The following is a 27,897-nucleotide window of genomic DNA, read 5'->3' on the forward strand; positions in this document are numbered from 1 at the left end:
TGAAAAGCGGCATTTCTACATTGTTCCCAAAATAACCAAATGAATACACATTCATCTTAAACTTATTATGTGGGTACAACATATTGACATATGAAGTTTCATAGATGTTGATGATAAATGGCCATTTCTAAATGTAGCCATTTGAACCAAAATACTTTATTTATTCCTCAATTATACTTAATTGATTTATACTTCATTTATAGATATTCCAAGATTAGAGCAACTGAAGGTTGATATGCAAATTCTCATTCTTCTCATCTGGATAGAAAAGAGCACAAACTTTTTAGAGTACATGAAGTTGAACTTTTATTTGGAAAGTAGAATTTCATGTATAATGAAAATATTTCTAAACCATACATATTCATAAGCATAATACAAACACTGCCTACAATACAAACACATTTTAATAAAGTTCTACTGGGAATATTAGTCTAAACAAACAAAAAAAAAGGGTAATCAGGTGAAACTGCTTAACGTACCTTTTAACTCTTCTGATGATGTAACCAAATGATTTAAGATATAAAACAAAGTAAGCTTAGACTCAACTCTACTTATTTCACTGTAGGAACACTAGGAAATATGTGACAGATTACAAACCCAGTCCCTTTATAATTGATTAAAATTGTTACAAGACTCATATTTAATGACATGTAAACATATTTAGGGTATCAATTGGCAATTGTTTTAAATGCTTAGAAAAACACAACATTTCTCATTATTGTTCTCTCTTTAGCTTATCTTTTCCATGTATAAAATAGGACCAAAAATATTATTTGAGACATCCAGCATAATTTCATTGTGCTCTACAATTTTATAAACGTGGGTACATCTAAAATATCAGATGCCTTTATACCAATAGCATAAATCCACCAAATTCATTTTCTTATAAATCTGCATGCAAAATTAGTGAAAAACACTTTTGTATAGCAAAGACCCTGCTTAATTTTTTCTGATTGATATTTTTCAATGGCATGTGCAAATCATACTGCTCAGTGAGCAGTAGATTTATTTCCTGTAGATTTGTTTTACTATAAAAATATATTTATGTGCTCCCAGGAACAAGCATGCTGAGTTGGTGTGAGTGGGTGACTTTTAGATACATGGTTCATTCTAGGTTTTTTTATGAAGTTAAAAGGCATCTTAGTTTTTATCACTTTCAAATTTTTCTTCTTAAAAAGAAAACCCTGTGAGAAAGATAAGGTAACAGAGATGATCTTTAGCACTTTTTTTTGCAGTTTAAGCAAAGGGGTTAAGCAACTTATCTAAAATTTATGTACAATTTCAGTGTTAGAACCAGGAAGAGAACTTGGCTTTCTTTCACCTTGGACAGTTCCCTGGAAACCCATCTCACAAGCATTCCTTGATATTATATACAATCTATTACATTAAAATAATATTGATGGTAGAAGAGAGAAAGTTAGCATATAGTCATTTAAGAACGAGTTTTAAATATTAGCTTTATCACTTAGTGGACATATTGCAAATCATGCCCATTTATAATCATCATTGCACACCATGGACTCTGTTACTGAGATTGTGTGGGAAAAGAATGAAATCTGTTTTAACATATTCAAATTTTTTTCATTTAAAGCTTATTCTGAATCATAAAACATGTCTATAATATAATTTGATCATTAAAATCAAGGAAAGTCATGGACCCTCCTTCTTTTGCACTGAAGATTCCCAGTGGAAGCCAAATGGTCTTGAGAAAAAATAAAAGAGAGTAATAGCATAAAATAGTGATAACCCAATCTAATTCTTTTTATTCCTAAATTTTGACTATTCAGAAAATATGAGCAGGAACATCCTTGTTTCTCAGACAGCTAAAGGAGAACACTGAGGTCTAGGAACAGCAACGTTTTGGTATCTCAAAGTTAATGTCTAATTTAAAGACTATTAAATTTCTAATAAAACTATTCCTGGAATAGTTTTGATGCTTTTTTTTGACATTATTTCCAACCTACATGATTCCTTTAAAACCACTTTTTGGCAGATGACAGAGAAGAAATAGAATAGCAGAACTTAACATGAAAGTCCCAACCTTGGCCTCATCAGTCGCTGAGTACCCCTAATTCCTCTGAGACAAGTGAAAACATGATTCATCCTTCAGAAAAGTTGTGCCTTTAAAACTATATGGGGGTGAAACTCTGGTTGCACTGATTGATGTGTGAAACCTCACGTTCATATGGATGGAAGGATGCCCTACCTCCCTTGGAAATGCTTACTCCATGAGTGTGGTCAAAGTCTCAAACCCACAGAGTATCATTTTTAAAAAGACATTCATTTTCTGTCTCTGTGTTTTGGAGGATGGGGTTAAAGAGGACAATTCAGTGTTATATTTGCATCACAAGCACCCCTAATTTTGATTGACAAGAAATGAAATCAAGGATTTAACAATCAATGTCCATAATACAGATAAAAAAAGAAAAGTAAAATCTGTAAGCCAATTTTATTTAAACCTACTAAGAATTCCAGGAAGAGGTTAAAATGTTTCCATAAAATGAAAAATTGAACCCTGCCTATTACCGGTATGTATGAACAGTGTTTCATAATCTTTCTAAACAATTTTCATGTAAACTTTAAAAAACTTTCATAGCCCACATGCCAGGAAAGACCCTGAATTTGTACAGACATTGAAAGAAGGAGAATCTAGAAAAAATCCTACCCTAAAGATGTTTAAAATGTGATCCAAGCAAACATGTATAGGAATGTCTACTGTAAACAGTTTTTCTTTGCAGGGGCTGGGGTAAGAATACACTGAACAACAAAAACTTATTTTGAAAAATATGAAAACATTTCCCTCAATATTTATATGACACTTTATTTTGAGACTGTTGGAAAAAGCAATATAATAACAAAATCCAAATGCTTTATACAAAGTCTTCGGTTTTGGAACCTTTATGATATTGGTTGTAGCTCTGGAAAGATGAAAAATGAAATCTTACTATATACTCTAGCTGTACAGACATGCCTGTTAATGCTCTTTTTCTCACTTTAAAATAAAACACATCTATATTTTAAACTGTAAATATTAAAATATGTACAATGCATTCATGAAATATATGCGAGCATACTATTATATAAACACGGGAAAAAAAGGTAAAATCAGTCACTTTAGAAATGGAGCTATTAAACAGATATAGCCATTTAGCCATTAGACCCCAGAACAATGGATACCTCTTGCCTGCTCTTTTATAAAATGAACTTCTGGCCACCATTTCCTTTGCAGCTGAATTTAGTTAGAAATCTATAAATGTTACTAATAAAAAAAAACAACTTTTTCAGTTGAAACTGAAAAGTTATAATTCTGTTTAAACATGACCATCTCTGGGTAAATAGTTAAGAGCTCAATAAATACTAGTTAATTATTCAGCTAAGACTCTTTGCTACTAAAAATTTAAATAATAAAATTTAGACTGTATATATTCAGTGAACTGTTTTAACAAGACATTCATATTTCCTTTTTATATTTTAAATAACCAGTTTGCTTACCATCTTTTAACCTCTAGCAAAGTAAAGTCACTAAGACGGTTCTCAGGACCGATTACAGATGTGCATAAAGAGAAAAGCCCACAAAGTAGCAACATTTATGCAAATACACTGAATAGTAAAACCAGGCATATATGGGGTACGTTGAATGGATACTTTGGATTCAACTGAGGTGAATCTAAATACAGGGTTTGTTTTTTGAGTTCTTCATTTTAAGCACCTGAAAAAAAAAAAAGCAACAATATAGGCCTGAAGTACTTGGTATTTTCTTCTTTCAAGGCAGTGCCATTTTTCTCAAATAATTGTAGGCTTTTTGAATTCAGAATGAAGTCTTCCTCCACCATGTTTCTATCCCTGTGTGAGAGTTCTTGCTTCCTTGTACGAATGCATGTGGAAGGATGATGCTGTAAACCATCCATGCCATCTACATGTGTTGGGTTTATGCCCGGAGTGGAAACGTGGCTGTAGAACTTCCATTGCTTTCAACAGATCCTTTCTCCTTAGATCCAGCATAAGCACCAATAAATGAGCCATCTTCATTGAATAGACCGTGATCTCCTTCTCCGTATTCAACTAAGCTGTCAGCACTTTCTGTGGCTTGGATATCCCTGTGCAGGGACCGAAGGCTTCCTTTGAGAGGTTTTTCATCACTGTCGCTAGAAAAATTGGAAAAGACAGTTCAGCAAAATCTAATGTTAGTCACAAAAGGCAAGAGTCATAAGTGCTAATAGATTTTATAATTTTCAGGACATTCATATCAGCATTGATGACAGATAAATTAACCCCAACTGATACTTCCACAAATAAATCTTTAAAAGGCTTAGACAATTAGTACTGTTCTTTATAACTGAGGGACAATGTTCTACGTTTCCCAACACTTCTGCTGATTTCAAAGGTAGCAGCGATGGTACATGTGGTGAAATTCAACTCACTGACATATGTAGAGGACAATGTACTTTTTAAAGAAACTGCAGAGTAGGGGAATGAGACTAAACGTCAGGAGTCTTGCCTTCTATCTGTTCACTGCTACATATGTGTTTTTGGACAAGGCATTGTAGTTTTCTTACCTATACATTCAAATTAGTAAAATTGTCTTTCAAAAGTCCTTGAAACAGTTGTCATAGGCCCTCTGGATCCTTGTGTCATGGAATTAGAACCTTTGTGTGTAACCCCCCACTTTTGAGTGTGTGTGGAATTTATGGACTTGTTTATATAGAATACAACTGTAGTGATGGGATATCACTTCCAGCTTATGGCTTCCAAACTGAGCGTTCTCTTGTACTTAGTCACTCTGAAGGAAGTCTGTTGCCATGTTGTAAGCTGCCCTATGGGGAGGTCCACATGCTCAGGAACTGAGGACTGCCTCTGGCCAACAGCCTGCGAGGAACTGAGTTCCTTAATTCAATATCCTCCATGGGGCCGAGTCCTGCCCAAAGCCACAAGAGTGGAGTAGGAAGTGGAGTCCTGCTCCAGTTTAGCCACTAGATGAGACCACAACCCTAACCTGCTGCAACCTCAGGAAAGACCTCAAGCCAGAGGTACCCAGCTAAGCCATGCCCGGATTCCTGACCCACAGATACTGGGAACCACTAAATATTTGTTATTTCAAGATGCTAAATATTGGAGTAGTGTTATGAAGCAAAGGATAGCTAATTCAACAATGAGCACAAAATTTAAAGTTCAAAATTTCTCTTTCTCTTTCTCTCCTTCTCATCCTATTTCTATACCTTTTTCTTTCTCCTGTATTGCTTTTTATTCTGAATAAAGTGATTTACTAAGAAATATAAACAATGAAAAGAGGTTATTTATTGAGTAAATGAAAGGAAAACAAGTATAGAGCACGGTGGAGCCTAGAACGATTCTCAAATGTTAATCATTTTGTCCAGGACAGCTCATTGGTATACCCATTATCTCTGGGTTACACTGATGGATCCAACAATCGGCCAATCAGAGCTGTATTCATTACCCAGAGCTGCCAAAACAAATTACCACAAACTTGGCAGTTTAAAGCAACAGAAATTTATTCTCCATCAGTTATGGAAGTCAGAAGTCCAAAGTCAATCAGTCCCCTCCGAAGACTCTAGAGGAGATCCCTTCCCTGCGTTTTCTGGCTCCTTGTGGCTCCTCAGCTTGTGAACACATAACGCCAGTCTCTGCTTCAGCCATCACATGGCCACCTCCTCTGTGTCCTGAACCTCCCTCTGCCTTTTTCTTATGAAGACTCTTGTCATTGTATTTAAGGCCCATTGTATTTAAGGATAATTCAGGATGATCTCATCTTGAGATCCTTAACTTAACTACATCTGCAAAAACCTTTTCTCCAAATAAGGTCACATTCCGGTTCTTTAGGGGCCTAATAGTAAACCCACTGTGAGGGCCACTGTGAGGGCCACACCTTTTCATATGGTGTGATGGTTTGAAGGCTTTATAGAACCAGAAGTTCTTTACACCCTTGATTAGAGTTATTCCTAGATGCCTGATTCTTTCAGTTGCTCTTTGTGATGGTTTGAAGCTGTTAGGTACTCTAGAAGATCATGTCCCTAAAGCTAATCCATTCCTGTGGATATAAACCCATTGTGGGGCAACATTTCATTAGGTTATTTTGGTTGAGGCGTGATGCAGGTGGGTCTTAATCCTTTTACCGGAGTCTTTATAAGAGGATGAAATTCAGAGAAAGAAACTGACACAGAAGACAGAAAAAGAGACATAAGCTGAGGAAGAAGGCCACAGAAACACAGAGAAGTCACTAAAGCCAGAAGCAACAAAACCAAAAGAGAAGGGAGACACCAGCAGACACCACCATGTGCCTTGCCATGGGATGGAGGACTCCAGGATCCCCAGCAGCTTGTTTTCAGGAAGATGGCATCTTTCTGACAATGCCTAGATTTGGGCATTTTCATGGACTCAGAACTGTAAATGTATAAACCAATAAATTGCCATTGTTAAAAGCCAGCCCATTTCTGGTATATTGAATTTTAGCAGCTTTAGCAAACTAGAACATATGGATTGTAGTGTCGTGTGCTAAAGACCATATAAACCCAGAACTTGGCACAGCTCTCTCAGCTGAGGACCTGCCATAAAACACTCAAGCAAAGACAGCCAAGAAATGAAGAGAGTCATGGAAAGAGGAAGATGGAGAAGGGAAAAGGAAACGTGAGAAGTCTCAATACTTCCTCAAGAGCTACCGACCTCAGGCCTATCTTCATGCTATTCCTCAAAGCGTGGTTCTTTCATATCCTCCTGCATTGCTAATGCTCTGCTCATTAGCCAACAGTGGCACAACTTTACTTTTCTTCACATGGGAAAATCTCATCTTTACGGTGCAGCTTATCTTTTGGGGGTAATCCCTTTTTAGAATCCTTCCTGGGCAGAAAGCGTCACTCCCTTTTCTGTTCTCTTATTCTATTTAATTAATTACAGCTATTTACATATATAATTTTCTCCTCTGCAGACTAGGTGCATTTTGGGGACAGGTACTGTAACTTATTCATCCTTGCACTTGTGCACAGCAGATAGATACATGTATGTGGATATAAATGAGGTATAACCTGAGTCCATAATTGCCAAGCTGAAGATGGGCTTCAAGATATTTTAACACCCCAAATAGACATTCAACATAAATAAGAGTAGAATCCTTGCATTTCACCCACAGCTTAAAGGAAAGTCGCCTAGCACATACTGCTGGTGGATACAGGTCTTAAGCCCACCCTAAACCTCACCCCCACCCCCTCCACACCCTCCATTAGACACAAAATTTCTGTCACTACCACTTCAAGTAGGCCCTACTTCTTCAAACTCTTCTTTATAGGGGTATTACACATAGTCCAGTATACTTTATATTAAGAATAAATAATTTTTGTCCATTTTAATTTGTAACCTGATGAATGTATGTTTTGATATACTTTAAAATGGAACATTATGTTCACCTGTATTCACCAAAAGTTTCATCTTTTACTGATTGAACTTCTGGATCTGGATGCAAATCTTCTTTTTCTTTCACTAACAAAAACAGAGGAGAGAGCACAGAAAGAGTTTTTAAAGACATTTAGCAGTGCTGTTGAAAGGTGATAATCAATAAGAACACCATTGCTCAATGCTTTTGACACCAGCAGGGAAAGTTTTCTTGTGGTGTATCTGTGTACATCACTTACCTCTGTTTAAACAAAAGAGAAAAGGGATTTTCTGGGATCTGCTTATTTGTTGTCAGTGTTTCAGCACATTGCAGATCATCCTGTGGCTACTCAATATTAAGTGGACAGCAGGTCTTATTGGAAGAGACAAACTTAGCTATGGGTTCTTCATGAGGGCTGGTTTATTAAATATTCATTTTATCATCTAAAACTTTGTGAATATATCATATGCTCAGGTCAGATCTATATCATTAAAGTGAATAAAGAGTCGATTGATTGGAGATTTTACTCAAAATTACCTGAATAATCAGAATATTAAGGTCTATAGTAATATTTTAAAATTAGATTTATTCTAAGTAGTGGTATAAAGGACAAGGAAGCACTTTCTTCCTTTTGCTAGGAAAATGCAGAGAAAAATCTTTCTTTACCTGGGAGGAGAGATTATGGTACTTCTCACTACTACCAAAGACCTAGGAGATTCTTTGTTTTACTGCTACATAAAGTACCAATTTTTTTAAGAGTGTGATTTGTGGAAGCTTCTGGTAGAATTTGGATAGGGTCTGCTTTACAACCGACTGTTCAGGATACTCAAAAGGGAATGTTATCTCTCTCAAAATTTCCAATTCCTTAAAACATCCATTGGTCGTTGAAAACCTAGTTTATAATAATTCAGTCTTCCCAAGAAAAAATGAAATGTAGACCTCAATAAATAATCCACGTATTTAACAAGTCATATACTCACTGAATGAATCAATAAGAACTTCCCACTACTGATCATTAGACTAATAGTAGTGGGAACGACATCTGCTTGCCTATATAAGAGCATCATGCACACTAATCAGCAGTAACAATTACAGTAATAATAGTAATACTGTATCTGAAAAGACAACATAAATTTGAATGTTAAAGGATATTAAAATAAAGGCAAACATTATATAACAAATAGGATGGCTTTTATTTGTATTCTATATGCTATTCATTCAGGATGCAGTGAATCCAAATATATGTCGTGGCAATAAGACATGCCTTCTCAGCAAGGGTTAGCTCTCAGATAGCTGGCTAGTCGAACCAGCACTCTTAGAATTCACTAGTACACAAAATCTCTTGGTCAATGTATTTGTATACAGGCATATGAAAGATGGGTCTTTTTCCCCTAAGACATTTAAACATGTCTGATTTAATAATCTGTCTTCTCAACAACTCTTATATTTCACGGGTAGAAAGAGAAACTTGGAAGTATTGCCAAGGCTTATTATAGTCTATTTTAAGTACCAGAAACTAGAAAACAAGTAACTACCCAGAGGTTAGACCCACATAATCCTTTTGGTTTCCTAATTTAAGAATATTTTCTATATCTAACTTGCTATTGTAAAGTTGACTTAAATGTGTAAGTAAAAAATATAAAAGGTGTCTCTGAAGAATGCCACCCAGAAAGTACCATTTAATGAATTAAAAAGCACACTAAGAAACAGCTTTACCTGAGTATTTTCCGCCTTTGTTTCTCTTCACAAAGCAGATAGTTAACAATATTAGTGTAAGAAGAGCAATCGCACACATCAATCCAATGAACCAGCCTTGAGTGGAAATGTCATCATATAAACCAGCATATTCTGTTGTGCAAAGAGAAGTCACAATATTGAATGCTAGAAACAGTCTCTGTGACTACTCACTGGGAAAATTAGACATCATTTTTAAACATACAAAATAGCATCAGTTTTAATTTTCTATTGAGCAACCCAAGAGAGAATGTGATCTGAAGGACATGTCTTTGGAGGAATACCGGTAAAACACTCCTTCTGCATTTAGAAAGGGCCTTCTTAAGTTGCATTTGATTCTGAGGATGAAAATCAAAGAAAGATAGTGGAGGCAGATTAAATTAAATACAGAAGTAGCAGGGAGCAAACAAAAGCAGAAGCTGCCTTGGTTATATGCAGAATGCCATAAGAATTCTGTGGTTTTGTTTTTCTTTCTTTTGGTATTCACACAAGTTAATTAGTAGAGATATCTTTAAGCAACTACTCTGGTAAGAACGATAAGGAAACATTTTTCATTTTACTAGTTTGAAAGTGCTATGCTAAAACATATTGGAACTATGATATTTATAATGAATATACTAAATACTTTATCTTTAATATAGGAAATATGTATAATTAACTAATCCACAGAACACAAGAATTACTGTCTCAGGCTGTCCCAGATATAATCTCATTTCTCACCTCTCCCTCTTGTTTCAATTACATCTTCAAAAATGCTATTGTTATCAACCCAATTCTTAGTCAATAGGCGAACTATATGTTCAGCTCCCGGCTCAAATACCTCTACTGGGTGAATCTTTTGAGTAAGATTTACTCCTTCTGATATCTTCCCGGTACTTTTACCTACGAAATGTACACAGTTAAATCATATGAATTGTAATCATTGAAAAGCAGGACACAAAAAGTAAAAAAAATATCTATTATTTCAGATGAATAAGAAAGCCACCTGTAGCATATTTTCAGGTAGTTCTTAGATTTTCAAGGGATTGAGAAAATCTTAACATTTCATGATGTCTTTTCGTAATATGTTGAAAATGAATAAATGAATTGAACTCAATTCATTACTTTTAAGATGAATATCTTTGTTGATGAAATGATACTATAAATCTGCCTTGTCAGATTGTTCAAAACAACACAGATATAAAAAAATACAATGCCATTTTATATAATTTGGATTTTCATAAATGTAGTGGGAAACTAAATACAATTATTTTGACTTATAATTGATAAAGTGATATTATGATTCTAATTAACTTTAAATTAATCCTTCTTGTCTTGGTATCCTCAATAAGTATAATGGAATAGTATCCTATTAAGTATTTGAACTTGAGCTACATAAAGTGCAGGTTTATAGGTACATGTAAGTAAAAATGTCTCATTGAAATTTTGAAAGTGGTGTATGAAATTATCACTTTGCAAAAAAAGGAAATACCAATGCAATATCGTAGAATAGCAGAGTGGCATATGTTAAATATGTAAACAGGCATTTAACTTCTGATATTGCAATAAAATATCTAAAATATTTTTGCATTTAATCCGTAGTTTTACATGGCATCAACTCAATATGGTAAATGTAAAATAGCACCTTAGCAATTTGTACGTGAAAATAAGTAAAAATAAAAACATATTCCTGTCCAAGGTTATAGGAGTTTATGAAACTCTTTTAAATCTAGTTATGACATCTCACCACAGAATAAAAATTGATTATATAGTTACTGAATAACAAAGAGCTTTATTAAAAATTGTCATCATAGGAGAAATAAGGCCAGAGTTACATTATTTGAGCAAAGCCTTTAAGATTGAGCACCACTGAAATAGAAAAGCAATTAATTTTGACCTTGAAAACCAGAAATATTAGTATATATTAAGTAATATACATTAGTATATGTTAAGCCAGCTTTAAAAAATATAGAGCAAGGCAAGTGTTTAAACAGCTAATGATACAAAAAAAAAGTTCTGATAGACTCCTTCTTTTTCCCGTTTTAGATTACGGAATATATGCCAACTGAAAATTGGAGTGACAACTAGAAAATGATCAGAAAAAAAACAGTTATCTATCAAATCCCATTCTCTGAAAAAACGCTAGATGACCTTAAATCATGTTATGTAGGTAGAGCAAGGAGAAGAAAGAAACAGTGATAGATTCTAATTTGCACAAATTTATCATTTTTGGAGTGTTTAGCAATTTCAAGATGTATCTCCTCAGTGGAAATACAGTGGGAAAAGAGATTGGAGTTTCTTTCCTTTAAATGTGGGCAAGATATGCCTATAGAAGAGAAATCATTGTCAACTGGGAAAGGGGGCAGTAGATGGAATATTGAAAATGTAGAGTCCTGAAAAAGAGCACAAACACACCAGTAAGGAACATTTTCAAAATACCAACACATAAAACAGTGAAGACATTTGTTTTAAGACATTCAAGCCTGTTAGTTACGTCTTTAGTTTTTAGAAAATATACAGTATCAGTTATAAAATCAAACAGCATTTTTCATCCTCTAAAAACAATTTGCTAAGCATGAATATAACCAAGCCCAAATTTTACAACTTTTGTACTAGAATATGTAACTATTGTAAATAGATTTTGTGAATATTTTACTCTTATGTGTGCAAAGTGGCAAGAACGGGACTAGCATTTTTCATGCAATTAATGGCCAAGGTTCTAAATATCTTTAGAACAATCTCTGTGCTTTAAACTATGCTTTTAAAAATATGGAAGTCGTATATTTAGACTATTACTACTCTGATTTGCCTTCCTTGTATTAAACATTTGATGCAAATTGTGAACTCTTGAGAACAAGATTCACTTAGTTACTAGACACATCTTTTTTTTTTTTTTTTTTAACATGAGCCGGCACCAGGACTCGAACCTGAGTCTCTGGCATGGCAGGTGAGAACTCTGCCACTATGACACTTTTTAATCACCATTATTAAATCTGACTTTTCTGAGTAGATAAATGAGTTCTTCATTAAACTGCATCTAATTAATCCTTGAAAATATTTTTTTCAGTTTTTTTTTAACTACTGAATATATATAGTTTCCCATATAAGGAAGGTGGTGAGTATTATGAGGGAAACATAGTAAGCTCTTTATTATTTAGATATAGTAGGAACAATATAAAGGAGAAACAAACTGAATAAAGGTCAGAGCATAACCATTTATGAATAACACTTGAATTTATAAGCATCCATAAACTTGAGCCTTTTTTTAATATAGATCTTTAATAACTGGCATACAATGTAATTTGCCTTTTTCCTGGTGTTTCTTACATTGATTCTACCTTTTCTCCTAGCCACAGTTTGGATGGAAAAGCATCCAGAACTGTGTCTGATAATAATACATGATAAATAAATGATTCTGTTTTCCTTCTTCTGTTCCTTTAATACCATTCCATGCCCAAGTAGCCTGAATTGTGCAAGACTTTCTTTTCTCATGCACTCATGGGTAAACAGTGTCTCATCCATTTTCCTTTCTTACATTCTTTTTAAATTTTCTGCTGACTGCCTGCTCTGATCATAGAAAGCATGACAAGAACACTGCTAGAATCATAATTGGAGAGTAATTTGTGAAGGAAAATGACTATGAGGTGGAAAAGAAAGAACAACTGGACTTGGAAAATTTTACAAAGAAACCATAGATATACATGGACTGTTTTCAAGTCAGTTATCTGGCATGAACAGCCACAGAGTAAAATAAAAATGTTAAATGAATCAGCATATATATATGAATCAAGACATGGAAGTGAGATATATTAGATCTGTGTTGTAAGATGTCTATCAAGAAAAGAGGCAAAATATTTTTCTGTATGGAAATATTTCCCCTCTAAAATCTTCCTATTAACCTCATGAATAACTTTATGGCTTTATTATAGTCTTCTATTTTAATTAAGTAAAATTATAGTTGCTGACCATAGATATGCTAAAGACATGCTTTGATTGCTGCTTTGTAAAAATCCATAAATTGAGCTAATATGAACTTACAAACAAGATAAATAGATTCTGCCTCTAAAGGAGTGGAAAACAAAAGGTCACAAAGATTTGAATTACAATCATTTCTAATTTACAGTGACTGGCATGGTGCATTCCTCTCAGGGCAATTGTTTAAAAAGACACAGTGTGCTGAAGCCTCAGGTACTTACTCCCTTCTCCTAAGGTAGAACTCTCCTCTGTGACTGGTTTTCCACAGCCCTTCGAGGTACAAGCCCTCAGGTAGAATTTGTACTTGGTAGTAGCATTGAGATTTGAGAGCCGCCAGCTGGCCTTTGTGGGAGTTGTAATGTTGACATCATTTAATTCTCCAATCTCATACGTGTCATTTACTAAAGAAGTAAACATGACAATGTCTCAAATTCTGTAGTACTTACTTCAAGTTTACGCTGTCCCTTTCTGTATTTTTGCCTCCACTTATACTTGTGGTATGCAAGACATTATGCATAGCAATCAACTCATTTAATCCTATGAGGTAGATACAATTACTGTGGCTTTATCATACATGGGTAAAATGAGGTCTCGGAAGAATAAACACCCTTCCAGATCTGGATCCAGTGATTGGAAAAACTGAGATAATAACCCCAAGTTATGGCTTTGTGTGTCTAGAGCCCATCATCTTAAACACTAAGCCATCCTGTAGTCAACCACTTTACCTTCATCGTGTGCATTCAAACTGAAGACTATTTTCCATTACTATATTTTCATTGTTTCCTTGACTTTAGTACTTTTAATTGCCTCTTGGGGCAATAATTTGGACAATGATTCTTTGTGTACTCTTTGGTTTCTACTTTAATACATGACACCACATAAGTGCTCAGTATTTATAGGATCAATAGATTAATGAAAAACTAAAATAGTTAAAATACCTACTATAATGAGTATGGTATAAAATGCTTAAGGAAGAAAGATGAGTCTGATAGCTTCTTTCAGAAAGTTGCAACCTAGCAAGGGCATGAGATTTGCAAAATTTTTACAAGAATAGTCCAATAAATGAAATCCATCCAAGGCTGTGCAGCTGTCAAGGCAAGGAAAGGACTAGAATAAATCCTGATACTTAGTCCGTGATACCACACAAGGCCACAGAAAAAAAATTGCATTTATTATGGACATAAAAATGTCTTCTTTTGTCTATACAATGCAATTAGACATGAAAAAAAATCTAGAGAAAGAAAATTATCATTGCTTATAGACTGTTTAAGGGCATACCTATAAACCCCCAAAATCTATTGAACAACAACCACAATAAATATAAACATTCAAAATATAGAGCTCATATACACTAAAAGGAACAATTTAGGATATATAATGGCAAAAAAAATGCCTAAAATGTCTTAATCACCTAATATTAATAGAGAACAAAATAATTACACAATTATATAACTATAAAATATATACATATCAAGTAATTTAATAAGCATTATAGCAGTTATTATTCAGTTTTTTCCCTCCGTGTTCTAAGAACTTATTTTAAAACTAAATTTCAACCAATACAGATCAATATGAAGGCTGGAATTAAATTAATGTTCACTTTCTTATCGTTAGGATAAGGATAAAGTATTTCTTACCAAACAAACTGATGTTTTAAAAAGATCCTAAAATATCTCTTCAGTACGGAATATATTTATGAAAACCAGTTCATGGAATAATGTAAGCTTAAGAGCTCAGCATCTGGAATAAAGGCTGGACTGGGTTTGAATCCTTGCTTAGCAATAATTTTTTGCATGACTCTAGGCAAATGTACTCTAGTACAAGCTAGTACCCAGTGCGGATTTCTGCAAAGCTTTAACTGCTGTTGGAGCACATCAGGACTGTGATAGAGTTGGATTTTGCAAGTTGTGCAGACTGGGTCTCTGTTCTCGTAGTGTTTTGACTGTAATAAGCATTCTTGTCCTCAAAACCTGACATTTTCAGTACAGATTCATTGCTAAACTTCTCTGATTTCAATCCCCTAATGTCCATTTGAGAAAATGCTTAGACTTGAAGACTGTTAGAGACAGGAGGCTCTAAAGTTTAAAATGGCCTAATTCTTCTAACCACACTATTTTCAACCTGATGGCATAGCAGCATGTGCACGAGCCTATTCTTGAGTAATGGTCCAAAGACAAACCTTCACCCTCTTTTACCAGCTCAAAGGAGCAGACCACCAGTAGCGGCTTCCATAAACACAAGCATATTTAGAGTCTGAGGCTAGAAGCATGCATCAGAGACAGAGGAGTGAGTGCAGTGTGAAAGTTATGTGTGTGATGCCATGTAGTCAGCCTGGCTCTGAAACATTATATCATTTGCTAACTCTGTGCTCTTTAGCGTTATTTTGATTCTCAAGGCTTCTTATCTGTTAATATTAAACACAGGCTTTCTGGTACCCCATTTGCACACCATTGCTTTTCTCCTGAAACAGAGGTCAGCAAACTTTCCTGCAAAGCACCAGATATTAAATATTTCAGCCTTTGTGGGCCATGTAGTCTTTTTCACACCTACTCAATTTTGCCATAGTGACAAAGTAGCTATCCATAATAAGTAATTAGATGGACATGACTGTGTTCCAATAAAAGTTCTGCTTATAAAAATAGGGAGTGGAGACCTTGCATTATCCATGTTCAGCAGAGACAGCAGTGAGATGGTGATTCTAGGCAGGCAGCATGGGCTTATTTTGCCAAATAAAGCCCAGCAGTTGCACCCTGTTTTGCAGAAACCATCAGTGTTTGGAGATGATTCTGATGATGACAATTCTGTGAGTGAAAGCCTCCAGAGGGAAGCAAAAAGAAGCAAGCGATGAAACAGACCAAACTGGAAATCCAGAAGGCCCTTGCAAAAGATGCCACCATTTACAAATATGATAGTATTCATGAGGAAATGCAGAAAAAAGGAGGAAAGTTATGTCAAATTACTCTTGGGGGAAGACTGAAAGCCCAAGTAGATTCACAACTTACTAAAAGCAGTTGAGACCAGATAAAAGGAGCAGGAAAAAAGAATGGAAAAGAAAATTCAAAGAGCATGAGAAATGGAAAAGGGAGAATTTGTTGATAAAGAGTCATTTGTGATATTTACTCAAAAAAAATACTGCAAGAGATTGCTGAAGAGGAAGAAAGAGAAAAGATGGATGCTGCACTTAAGACACATTTGGATGTAACGAAGCAGAAAGATTTTGGTGGATTTTATAGGCACCTATGAAAGCAAGCAGTTGGTGTAAAGGAAGTACATCAACGCAGCTTTTGTGAAACCAGGTCTAGAATAAAGGAAGAGAAATTAAGAGGTTACACTCATGAAGTGTGTTCAGAGAACAAAACACCACATGAGAAATTCATTCTCCACACTGGTATGAAGGTTGACAAAAATCCAGATGCAGACGACGATACTGATGCTAAGAGCGGCGAGGACAATGCAATGGAAGAACATGATGAAGTGAACTGCAGAAGGGGTAAAAGCACGACGCTCCCAGGATGACCCCAAGCACCACGGAATTAAACCATTCACGGTCAGTCCGGTGAAGGAAGAGGACACGATGTAAGATGCCACACAAAAAGTCCCAAACCAAGAGGACATGAGAAAAGGGAAGATAAGCACCCTGAGAGACAGTCCAGGGACCAGGAGAGGGATTAGACTGACTGTGTAATACCTAAAAGGAAAGAGGGATTTCCATAGGCAGAGTCGGGCCAAGGATAGAGAATTTCACTGGAATAGGCATGAACAAGAATATAAACCAGGAGAAAGAGACGAGAGAGAGAGAGAGAGAGAGAGAGAGAGAGAGAGAGAGAGAGAGAGAGAAATGACAGAGTGGAAAAGGGAGAAATTTCACCCAAGAGAACAAGAAAGAGACAATGAAGTGCTCAGGACCAACACTGTGAGAAAGGAGGAGAGAAGGAAGAAAAAAGAAAAGGAAGCGTGTGGGAACGTTAGGAAGGAAAGACAGGGAACAATGATAAATACAAAGATAGAGGGAAATGAGAAGTAAATGTTCAATCTTCAGAAAGAAATCAAGACAGAAAGAAAAGCAACCCAAGTTCTAGAGCAGAGGATGGGTTTGACCAGGAAAAAATGCAACAAAATGAGAAACAGGGAAAAGGACAAAGAAAGGAGCCAAGAGAAACCTACTAGCTCTGAAACATCACTGGAAGCAAAACACAGAATCAAAGAGAAAAGGTTAGAGAAGGGCGCAGGCGAGAGTCCACCTGAGGCAGTAAGACAAGTTTGGAAAGCGGAAAAATGAAGAAACTAATGTCTGCTAGAGAGAGGTACTTGGCGAGGCAAATGGCATGGGTAATGCAAAGACCTATATTACGAAGATGTTTGATAGCTATGCCAATAGAACGATCTAGGGAAGCACAGGAAAGTATTACTCCTGGAACATACTGCATAAAAGGAAAAAGTAGGTTAACAATGGCTTGGGAAGATTTTCAAAAATATTTTTTCAGAACTGAGTTTTGGTTTAGGTTTAAATCAAAAGATAGTACTTTTGCCATGAAAGTCTGAATTTATATAATCCTACTTAGTACCATATCCTTGGTTATATTTAAGTAAACGTAAGAGTGTGCTTAATGCCTGTAAGTACTTAATGAAGATAACTGGCTCTACCACAACCATTAAGAAAATGATTTAAACAACTATCCTAATGCTGATTTTGACACAGGAGCCCTGTTTTGTTTTATAAATACTGAATTTCAGATTATAATACGTGATGAACATTAAAGTAGAGAGATGGTATGGTAGTACTCTATGCTCTGAAATTTGTACTACAGTACAAAATATGCATCATACATCTTGTCTAAATAACTTTTTAGCACACAGCATACTTGGGCTTACACAAAAATAAAAATAGTAATATGCTTAAAACAAAAACAGGCAATGGATTATATTTGGCTTACAAGTCAGTTTATGGACCCCTGAGCTAGAAGGAAACAAGCCAGACTACAGATCATGGCCTTAAGCCATCATTAGACTCCCAAAACAGCAAACCAAATGGTCAAATAAAAACTGAAATATTAATAAGTTAATTAAATTTAAATGTCTACTTACTTATCTGGTATTGTAATAGATAGCCAGTTAAGTTTCCATTTAATTTCCTAGGGAGTCCCCAGGATAGAGTGGCAGTGTCTTTATCGACTTGGATGACTTTGAGAAAAGTTGGCTGTTCAGGTACTAGAAAATTAAAGATCAAGTATAAGTACTCATAAATCAGTGAATTTCTAAAGAAACATTCTCATTTAACAGATTTTTGATTACAGAGCTTGAGAAGTTAACTTACATAAGGTACACATTAACAACTAATAAAAAATATTTAATTTGGCCACTGTATAATTTCCAATGCTGACCTTATCTGCATTGTTATTCTCTCACCTCCTTCTGGTGTTTGAAATATGTATGGCTCACTTTCTGGGCCAGCGCCTTTGGAATTATAGGCTAAGACTGTTAAGTGAAATTCACTAAATGCATCTAGGGAAGGAACCATTCCATAGTTTCTTTGTCCTGAAAATCTTAGAATGTTTACTTCTTTGGGATGTGTTCTTCCATCCAACAAACTTTTTGTTTTCCACCAAGTGACCTGCAATCAAAGTAGTAACCATTTACATATCAACCATGGTGGCAGTCTCTTTTGGCTTCTTCTGAAATGAGTTCTTACTTGCAGAACATATACTAATTCAACAACAGGAAGAAAAAAATGTGATAACCTGATATCCTTTTAGACGTCCATGTACTCTGTCCTTTGGAATCGATGACCAGGTCACTTTAACCAGTGTGCTATTTATAACATCTACCCCATGAATCACTGGCGCTGTGTCAGGGTCTGGTGAACACAGAAAATCGATTAGATTTCAATAGGCTCCAAAGGTGATGAGGATAGGGCTCAAAAATGATTTTATAATATTTAATATGGGGAAAGTACTCTCAGATAAAACAATTCCAAAATGGAACCAAGAGAGTTTTTCGTAACAAAGAAGCGTCTTTATTCATATAAGCTCCTAGGACAAGAGGATATCCTGTGCCACATTTGAGAAATGCAGCTCTCCAGATGGATATAATGTGGGCAAATGTAACTGGAAGCTTGAAACAGTGGCCAGTAAAATATTCTGTGGTTATCTTACCTTTGAAAGTAAGTGAACTAGACTAATATAAATAAAATTATACAATATAAAATTAATAGCAGCTAGTATCAATTGAGCATGTGTTATGTATCAGACACTGTTCTTTGCTTACTTATGTGTGTTCATACAATTCTTAGAAATTTCCTGCAAAGTGGGTATTATTATTATCTCCATTTACAGAGGAGTTTAGTAGGGAGGAGTAAACCTGACATGGAGAAGCCAAGGCTAATATCTTAGTTCACTGCTAACGTGCCCTGTGTCCTTCTATTTGGGTAGAAGAATTGCAGGTGAATAAGGATTTAGTCATTTCTCATTCTTGACTTGACTCTTGAACAAAAATCTTACTTTGGATCCTTGAGGAACCAATGAAAACTCCTAATGTGTAGTGATATGGAATGCAGTCTTTCTTTTTTAAAAAAGTCTGTTTGCATTCAGGGCAGTTATTATGGGATCAGTATTTAATAATATGCTTGTATCACCCATACCTATCTCAAGGCTGTGTGTGTGTCTTTCTACATACGAATGCATCTATTTGTGTTGGGAACGTGCTGATATGCATGGAGGCCCAGAGCACGACAGTAGTTGCTGATCAGAGGCTCTTAGCAAGTAAAGGCAGACGGAATTGAAACTTTCTGATAGTTTTGCTGTTTAACTGATTGCAGTGATGATTCCAGGCCTTTGACTTTTAATACAGAAATAGTTCTGTCCATGGGGAAATTAAAAAAAAAGAGAAGAAAAGAAAAGAAACTTTCAAAGTACTTCCTTAGTGTGCTCCGATGGAACAGCTGTCCTGCACAGAACTTTAAAAGAGGAATCTGTGTTATGTTTTGTTTTTGTTATTAATTTTTTTATCTGCCGTGGCTAGTATATTGTCTCTGCACACAGTAGGTGCTCAAGATGTGTGTTGACACTGACCCAATATCCTTGAGACTAACTGTGATTGAGGTGCTTAGGGCTTTCAAGCGCATCACTTACAGTCCTCTCCAGAATAGAGCGTCACCGACTGGGGCTCGGGCCCGGAGCCGAGGTGATTGATGGCTTGGACCTGAACCTCATAAGGCGCGTAGACAGTAGGTGTCATCACCCGCAAAGTGTGGTTTGTGACTGTTTCTTCTTCCCACTCCTTTGAGGCTCCCTGCGGCTTCCAGGTCACTCTGTACTCCAGTCCCGGTCCATTCTGCTCCATAGATTTCAAAGGCTAAAACAGAAGGCAAGGCATGCCAAGCACGACTACGGACATCTGCAGTCAGGGATTGTGGCGACCACTGTCGTGATATTCGTTCCCCACTGTAGAGCTGTGTGTCTCGCTGTGCGGTTGACTGTCTCGGGTTCATGTGGTGTGTGAGAGCCCACAGCAATACCCAGGGCCCATCCCACCGCGTAATCTGTACTTTCAATGAGCACCCTATGTGGCATAAGAAACGCTGTAATAAAAGGAGTATTTCTTGGGGGATTTTTAAATCCCCACTCTTTGGCTTACAACAGTTGTGAAAATTTGTCACTTCATAAGTTTGTGTGAAATTTAGTGCCCACCTCCCTAACTTTTGAGAAGCCCACTATTTAGATGCCTGGATTATTCTCACTGGTTGAGTCTAACTTTTACATATGAAAGACCATACTGAGACATTCCACAGAGGGTTTTAGCATTCTGTGTGCTTTTCTCTGTATTCTACCTTTCCATTCCCAAAGAATGGGCAGAAAATGAACAGGGCATGATTATAAATCCTATGGTTGTGAATTGGACTTCCCCCTGGCTTTTCACACAGGACTCTCCCCTCTCTCCTTCCTTTCATTAGAGCAGAGAGATCACATAAAATTTCATTTTTAAAGAGTCTGTTGTTTATACATTAGCATCCAGAACCTATAGCTCCTCTCTATAAGAATATAATTTCCAGATTCTTCACCATTCTGCTTCTACTTCTTTAAGAAAAAATGCTACCCCCACTTTTTTAACTGTTTTTTTTTTTTTTTTTGGCACCATTGGAATATTTAGGGAGAAATTTCTACATTAGGTTTTAATTGAGTATTATTTGAATTAAAAATGCGATTTCAACTGTTTAATTTCCATTTTTAAAAATGGAAATATGCATTTCAATGAAAACGTTATATAAAATATAGTTTTAAAATGTGATTTTAGTCCTAGCTCATAAAATTTACTTTTACACACAGTAATTTCGTATGTATTATGTGGATGATTCAATAACATCATAAACACTGTTCTTACAAAATTTGTGATGCTTCTGACTCAGTCTAATTTACTAAAATACTTATTAAAGGCATTGGTTGGAATAAAGTTGAAAGCATAGTGCTTTTTCAGCAAAATAATTTCAAGTCTATGCCTGTTCTAAGATGAATACTTAAATTAGCTGGGAGAAAAAAATGTCAAAACAAAGCAAAACCTTCTGAGATTATCTACAGTCATTGTTCATACTTGCATTCATGAGAAAATTTTGCCCTGAGATATTTTGTTAATGCAATATGGTATAAATTCACTAGCTGCCTTAGAATTGTCCAGATGAATAAGCTACAAGTTCTCAGCTCCACACTGCAATCTTAATTAGAATTTCCTTCTGCCCCTACTGATATTAAATGGGTACAAATACCATAATTCAATGTGGCATGTTTTCTCCAAGTGAAATAGTTACATTTGATAAAGTTTCTGGCAAAGTTTAAAGTAAATTGTGGCATACAGGTAGCATTTTTAAGAAAAACCTTTCTATCTAAATTGTGAATCTCTTTGGTGCCTAAACTCCTGAAGAAAGGCAGGAATGCTTTGTATTTGGCTTTCAGATGATGACCAAACCCCACAGCACCTCAGCAAGCTCTCAAATAAGCCCTCCAATAAGAGAGGCCTGAACTGGAGGGAATTGCCTGAAAAGGTAGAGCTGTGTTCCAGTAGCCAGGTTTCCTGAGGATGATATATAATGATACAGCTTTCACAATGTTATTGTGTGATTGTGAAAACCTTGTGGCTGACGCTCCTTTTATCTATCTTGTAAACAGACAAGTAAAACATATGGAATAAAGATGAATAATAGGGGGAACAAATGTTAAAATGAATTTAGAGTGAAATGCTGGTGATCGGTGAAGGGGAGGGGTGAGGGGTATGGTATGTGTGAATTTCTTTCTGTTTTCTTTTTATTTCCTTTTCCGAATAGATGCAAATGTTCCAAGAAATGATCATGATGATGAACATGCAACTATGTGATGATACTGTGAATTACTGATTATATATGTAGAACAGAATGATCAAAAGTTGCGAATGTTTGCATTTGGTGTTTTTTAAAAAGATAAAAAAATTAATTAAAAAAAAGCTTTGTTTGCAATCCAAAAAAAAGGGGAAAAAAAGTGTGGCCCCAAGGAGCAAGGACAGAGCAGGTAGGAAGTAAAGGGACCTCCCTGCTCTGTCCCTCATAAAGTGGCCCAAGAGGAAGGAAACTCTGGGAAAAGGGTTCCCTAGATGGGATCAGTGAATGGCATTCACAGAAGCTTGTGAAATTTTTAGCAAAACTTTACGAAAATTTTTAAACACAGAGCCTATAATGTCTATCAGATTTTCAAAAAGATGCAAGGTTATGTTACTAACCTACAATCAAGACAGACTGTAGTACTGCCTACTCCATTTTTAATGTGGGTGGATTTTCTCACTAAATTCTTACTTATCTTAATAAATAACTTGGCTTAGTAAATAACCAGGTAATTGAATAAGTTACTATTTCCCAACATTTGTATTGGGTGTTTGGAACCTTTGAAAACAGAAATTTATATTTTATTGAAGGAATTAACATAAATATACTTATGCTTAAGAATAATGGGAAATATTGAGTAAAGGTGATCCTGATTGAATTATTTAATTGACTGGATTAGCAATGTTTTGTTCTGAGCAATAGAATATCATTTTTTTTTCAATTTCTACATATGGGTGAGTGATGAGCCACCTATACATGGGAAGCTATTTTTAGAATATAATGTTAACTAAAAACACTAATTTTACCATAAAGTTAAAATTTAACATATGTTACATTCAATTGAATCAGGTTTAATGCTAAAACAAAAAACAAAACAAAACAAATTAGGGATTCTGAGTCTATTCTTATAGCTCAGCTGGTTTGTTAATCCTTTTGTGAAAGATCAACTTTCTTTTTTTTTTTTAAGCAGAGTCTGCCTGATCATACTCTCTAGGCACCAATTACTTGAGCGCCAGTCTCTGTAGGGGGTACAGTAATTCATTCACTGTAATCTCCTTGTCAGTTTGGGACATTTCTAATTCCTGTTTATAGGTTAATCCCTGCAAAACAAGCATCACTGAAGGAATGCCCTTGAGTGTCACTGGGTGTGCCAGTAGTTATTAGATCTTCACCATTTCAATAAAATATGAAACACAATGGAAACATTTGTAAATGTCAACGTGGTTCCAAATCCCTCTGCCTATATCCTTCTTTTGGTGAATTAATTACTAAATTATATGTCATTTGCTCTTCAAAGACGAAGTATAAACACTCTCTGGCTTTAGTCCCATTCTTCCTAGAAGAGACTATTAGTATTAAGCGTTGCGTATCTTTTAAGGAAAGAACAGTGACTTCTGAGTAAGAGGCACAGTAAAGAGGACAGAAAATCTCAGCCTTCTTTTCATTGTTGACTCGGAGGATGATATCTGGGTGAGGTCCTGAAACTCTGAGAGTTGCAGTTTCTTGGGGTGAAGCCTAAGGCTGATACCATTAAACTGTCACTGTCCATCCCAGGGGAGCAATGAAGAGTAATGAGCTCACACTAGTGGAACACAGTGTGCTTCTCTGAGGGGCTGACCTGCTAATTAGATAGCACTGACAGCTCATCAGCTGTATTATTCACATTATGGAAATGCCTATGGAACACAAAGGAGGATAAAACAGAGACACTCTAAGAGAATAAAAAACTAACATAATTTCAGACTATAAATTAAGTAATTATCAAGACAATGTGGTAACAACTATTCAAGGAAAGATAATATACCCCAAAATATTTAGTTTCTGTATATTATATTTTTCAGATTTTCTACATTTTAAATGTGTAAAATTTAATTTGACTGGAATGGGTATAAAGGGCTAGTGTTTATAAAAATATTGGCTACATATTTTGCAGATATTGGGCATGTGATTATGTAATGAATACTAAGACCCATATATAAAAAAGAAAGCAAAACTAGCTTTGTACATTCTAAAATTCCACCACAAGACATACCTGGAAGAATGTGTGGATATAAATTAGTATATCTAGCATAATTCCCAAAATTCTATATTTATATAAAAGCATCATTGGATTGATTCAATGCTGGCTGCCTCTCATTAAACAGAATGGTTGAATGGCAATCTACTTTCAGGAAAGTCAATGTAATTGTTCATGAAACATATCCAAGAAGTAGAGAGAAGGAAAAAAGAAAGTGTTCTGTTGTTATGGAAGAAATTTTAAGTGATTCTAAAATGAAATTGCCTGAACAGATATAAATTTTATGCTAATTCATAGAGTAAAATCTATTTAATAACATCTAGCAGCACGTAAAGGGAAAAAGTAGAATTTGAAGTCCAAAGATAACCATGTTCAAATCCTAACTTTGTTCATTTCTATGGTGATTGATGGGTAAGAGACTCAATCACCTCAACCTCAGTATCTAGTAACAAGGTTTATTGATACTCTCTTGACAAGGCTGTTTTAAGAATTAGAAATAAGTATATACAAAATGCCTAATGGTGTTTAATAAATGACAGCTATTACTCGAGGGTCGCCCTTTTGATATGCATAATATTTAGGAGAGTACCTCCTAGGATTAACTGAAATGTTTTCTGCATTTTTTAAATAATAGAGAAGCTAGACTATCAGACATAAGATTAGGAATCTGAAACTTTTGATAATGGATTCCAACTAATTCAACCTATATATAGTCTTTCTTGAAACATAAAGCTTTACCCTCTATTTCACAATGGTTCATTCAAACCACAATGATCTTTAACATATTCAATGACGTTGACTCACAAATATAATTGATCCCCCTAATTATTCTGTTGTTCCTTAAAAATATCTTTCTATTATTGTACTTAGCATGCAGATCTAAAAGGAAAAGAAAAAGAAATACATAACACATTAAAGAACACATACCTCCCACTTTATAATCATTTCCTTGGGTTGAGAGGCTTGAACCCTTATGTTTTGTGGATTCTTGTCTGGAGCTGAAAAATTACAAGCATTAAAATTATTTTTTCTCACTATATACTATCTCACAGGTAAATTATCATATTATCTCCTCTCCCCAAAAAACCCAGATATTTAAATAACTTTGATAACATTTATTAATTTCTGTCTGATCCATTTCCTAAAAAGAAGTTAAGGCAGCTTTTAAATATATGTTTGTTTAAAGATGTAAAGTCATGTTCTTGGAGTGATACAACTACTGTTCAATGGAAGGTATATGGCATATTGTGAATGTCTTAATTTTAAGCCTGATTTTTATATGCTTTAATTTTGAGCTTAGTTTTGCTTTTTTTATTAGAGAGATCAAATAGCATCCAATGTGGCTATGAAATATATTCAGATGGATCTTAGAAGAGAGTTTAGTGCCAAGTTTGGTTTATACCAAAATCACACAAGTTTGTCATTCTGTTAGTACTTCTAATTAGTATTACTTTGTTCAAAAAAGGGAATTATTCCAGTATATTCATGTTGCCCAGGAACCAAAAAAAAAAAAAAAATTCCATGCCAATGTTGATGACCAAAGTCAATTTAAAAGCACAAAATTTAACATTGTCAATCTTGAGCTTTTTTTTTTTTTTCAAGTGTCCTGGAAATTTAGACAGATATTGAGAGACAAAAGATATGTTAAATGCATGAAAACTAATTTTAGACGTATGGACAATTAACTAGGTACCCGTGAGTCAAAGATTTATTTTAGAAAATTGAATCCTTGACTTTCTCTACATTGAACTTCAGTTAGAATTTACTCTACAACATCTGCTTTAAACATAAAAGTTAGCGAACAGAAACTACTCAGAGCAATGTGTGCTCATATATTGTCCACCCACCCCTAATTTCCTGCTCATGCCAAACACTTTATATAATCCTTATGAGACTAGTGGAGTCTGAACATTTCGTGTACTATTAATTTACAGAACTTTTCAAGCTCTCAACTTAGAGAAATCTAAAAGTCTACGTCACTCTCACAATTTTTTTTTCACACTTTCAAAGATGAAGCAAGACAAAATATTTTGTTATAAAGCTGATGGGAGGAGAGCGCATGCATACCGGCGGGTGGTGTCTCGTGGTGGTCTGAGGGCTGGCTGGGCTGCCCTCTCCCCACTTCATTCACAGCTGTGACCCTGAACTGGTACCTCACGAATGGAGCCAAAGGTAACATGACCGATGTTTCCTCTCCTCGGACTCTAGTCAGTTCCTCCCACCTTCCAGGTTCCTCTTTGTTTCCTTCAAATTCTACAATGTACTCTGGAGGAAAAAAAAAAATTAGGACTTATTGAGTATGCCTAAGTTTTACTAAGATTTAGATACAATATCGAAGGTTTAAAAGGAGGTTTTAAGGATAACCCACCAAGGGTGGTAAGAAATGGCTTTAATATTAATTTTGTAGTGTAAATTAAGATTGTTTTCCCAAGCCTCCCCTACCGCTAATATCGCTGTCGTGGTCATCGCCAGCTTCCCAAGTCAGCCGAACACTCCTGTTCTGTCTTTCAGATAAGCGAAGGTTTTCTGGTGGATCCGGGACATCTGATCAATAATAAAAGATGAAGGTAAAGAAAATGCAGATCATTGCCTTTGTTTCCCCAACCCCTTCACTGAGGCAGGTTCCTCTTTGGGCCCAGGGCTCCATTCTCTATTGTCTACACCTCACCAACCCTTCAGGTTTTAGTTCAGATGTAGCTTTCTCCATATCAGCTGGAAGTATTATCACCGTCTAGTCAGACTACAGTTCACAAAGGGTGCCCTTGACCGTGGGCATCAGAATTCTTTCAGTTTTAAATAATAGCACTTCAAAGTGAAGACTCCTGGGCCCTAGCTATGACTTACCAAGGAGCTGGGCTCCAGAATCTGCATTTCTAAACGAGTTCCCTGGTGATGATGACACAACACTTAAATTTGAGAATCATGATCTATATATACTTATTTATATGCCTAAGTCGTGTCCTGTATGTGACCACACAGATCGTCAAGAATAGGGACCATATTTTATTAATCTTTGCATTGCCCACAGGTCCTTGCACATAAATGTTTTGTGACTGAGTAAATTAGAGAAATATCCTTACTTTAATCATGCAAATAATTATCATATTGGAACAATACAAATTAGGCCCAGTGGTTTTAACAAAATAAGATAAACATGAGATCAGCCCTTCTTTTCCGCAACTGCCTTGGTAATTTATAATAGTGAACTCTGAGAATTATAGATAATTTTATACTCTCTTATCCTGGAGCTCTGATGAAGAGAAGGGAAGCAGTTTATTTTAGAAAATTTGGAACTCATAAATGTTGTGACAGAAACAGGAAAATTCAATAGTTATGCCAACTTTTAAGAGTATTAATGTACATGGAAATTCTGGACACTTTTGAAATAAAACAACGAAAGAAATCTTATCCCTAACAGCCTTTACTTCCAAAATTTGATTTGTATTTTCTCAACTATTCTAGAACATTTAT

General features: G+C 35.4%; 1 protein-coding gene and 1 pseudogene across 15 annotated transcripts in view; one reads left to right on the top strand and one right to left on the bottom strand.

The window, feature by feature from the left end:
• Positions 1–280: 280 nt before the first annotated feature.
• Positions 281–27,897, bottom strand: part of CHL1 (cell adhesion molecule L1 like) — a 200,902-nt gene continuing 173,285 nt past the window's right edge. For 14 of the 15 annotated variants that reach the window (XM_077128678.1, XM_077128675.1, XM_077128665.1 and 11 more), the window contains 12 exons: positions 26,869–26,970; positions 26,494–26,691; positions 25,354–25,424; positions 20,197–20,419; positions 18,808–18,923; positions 18,476–18,680; positions 18,155–18,277; positions 13,291–13,470; positions 9,836–9,997; positions 9,098–9,229; positions 7,416–7,488; positions 281–4,145 (listed from right to left, as the gene is read on the bottom strand). In XM_077128678.1, coding sequence (XP_076984793.1) covers positions 3,929–4,145; positions 7,416–7,488; positions 9,098–9,229; positions 9,836–9,997; positions 13,291–13,470; positions 18,155–18,277; positions 18,476–18,680; positions 18,808–18,923; positions 20,197–20,419; positions 25,354–25,424; positions 26,494–26,691; positions 26,869–26,970 — 1,802 coding nt within the window. In that variant the 3' untranslated portion in view covers positions 281–3,928. The remainder of the gene's footprint in view (positions 4,146–7,415; positions 7,489–9,097; positions 9,230–9,835; positions 9,998–13,290; positions 13,471–18,154; positions 18,278–18,475; positions 18,681–18,807; positions 18,924–20,196; positions 20,420–25,353; positions 25,425–26,493; positions 26,692–26,868; positions 26,971–27,897) is intronic. The other variant, XM_077128679.1, reaches the window with a different exon arrangement.
• Positions 15,759–17,517, top strand: LOC143657847 (nuclear speckle splicing regulatory protein 1 pseudogene; annotated as a pseudogene).

The sequence above is a fragment of the Tamandua tetradactyla genome, chromosome 15 (genome assembly GCF_023851605.1).
Source record: "Tamandua tetradactyla isolate mTamTet1 chromosome 15, mTamTet1.pri, whole genome shotgun sequence".
NCBI lineage: Eukaryota > Metazoa > Chordata > Mammalia > Pilosa > Myrmecophagidae > Tamandua > Tamandua tetradactyla.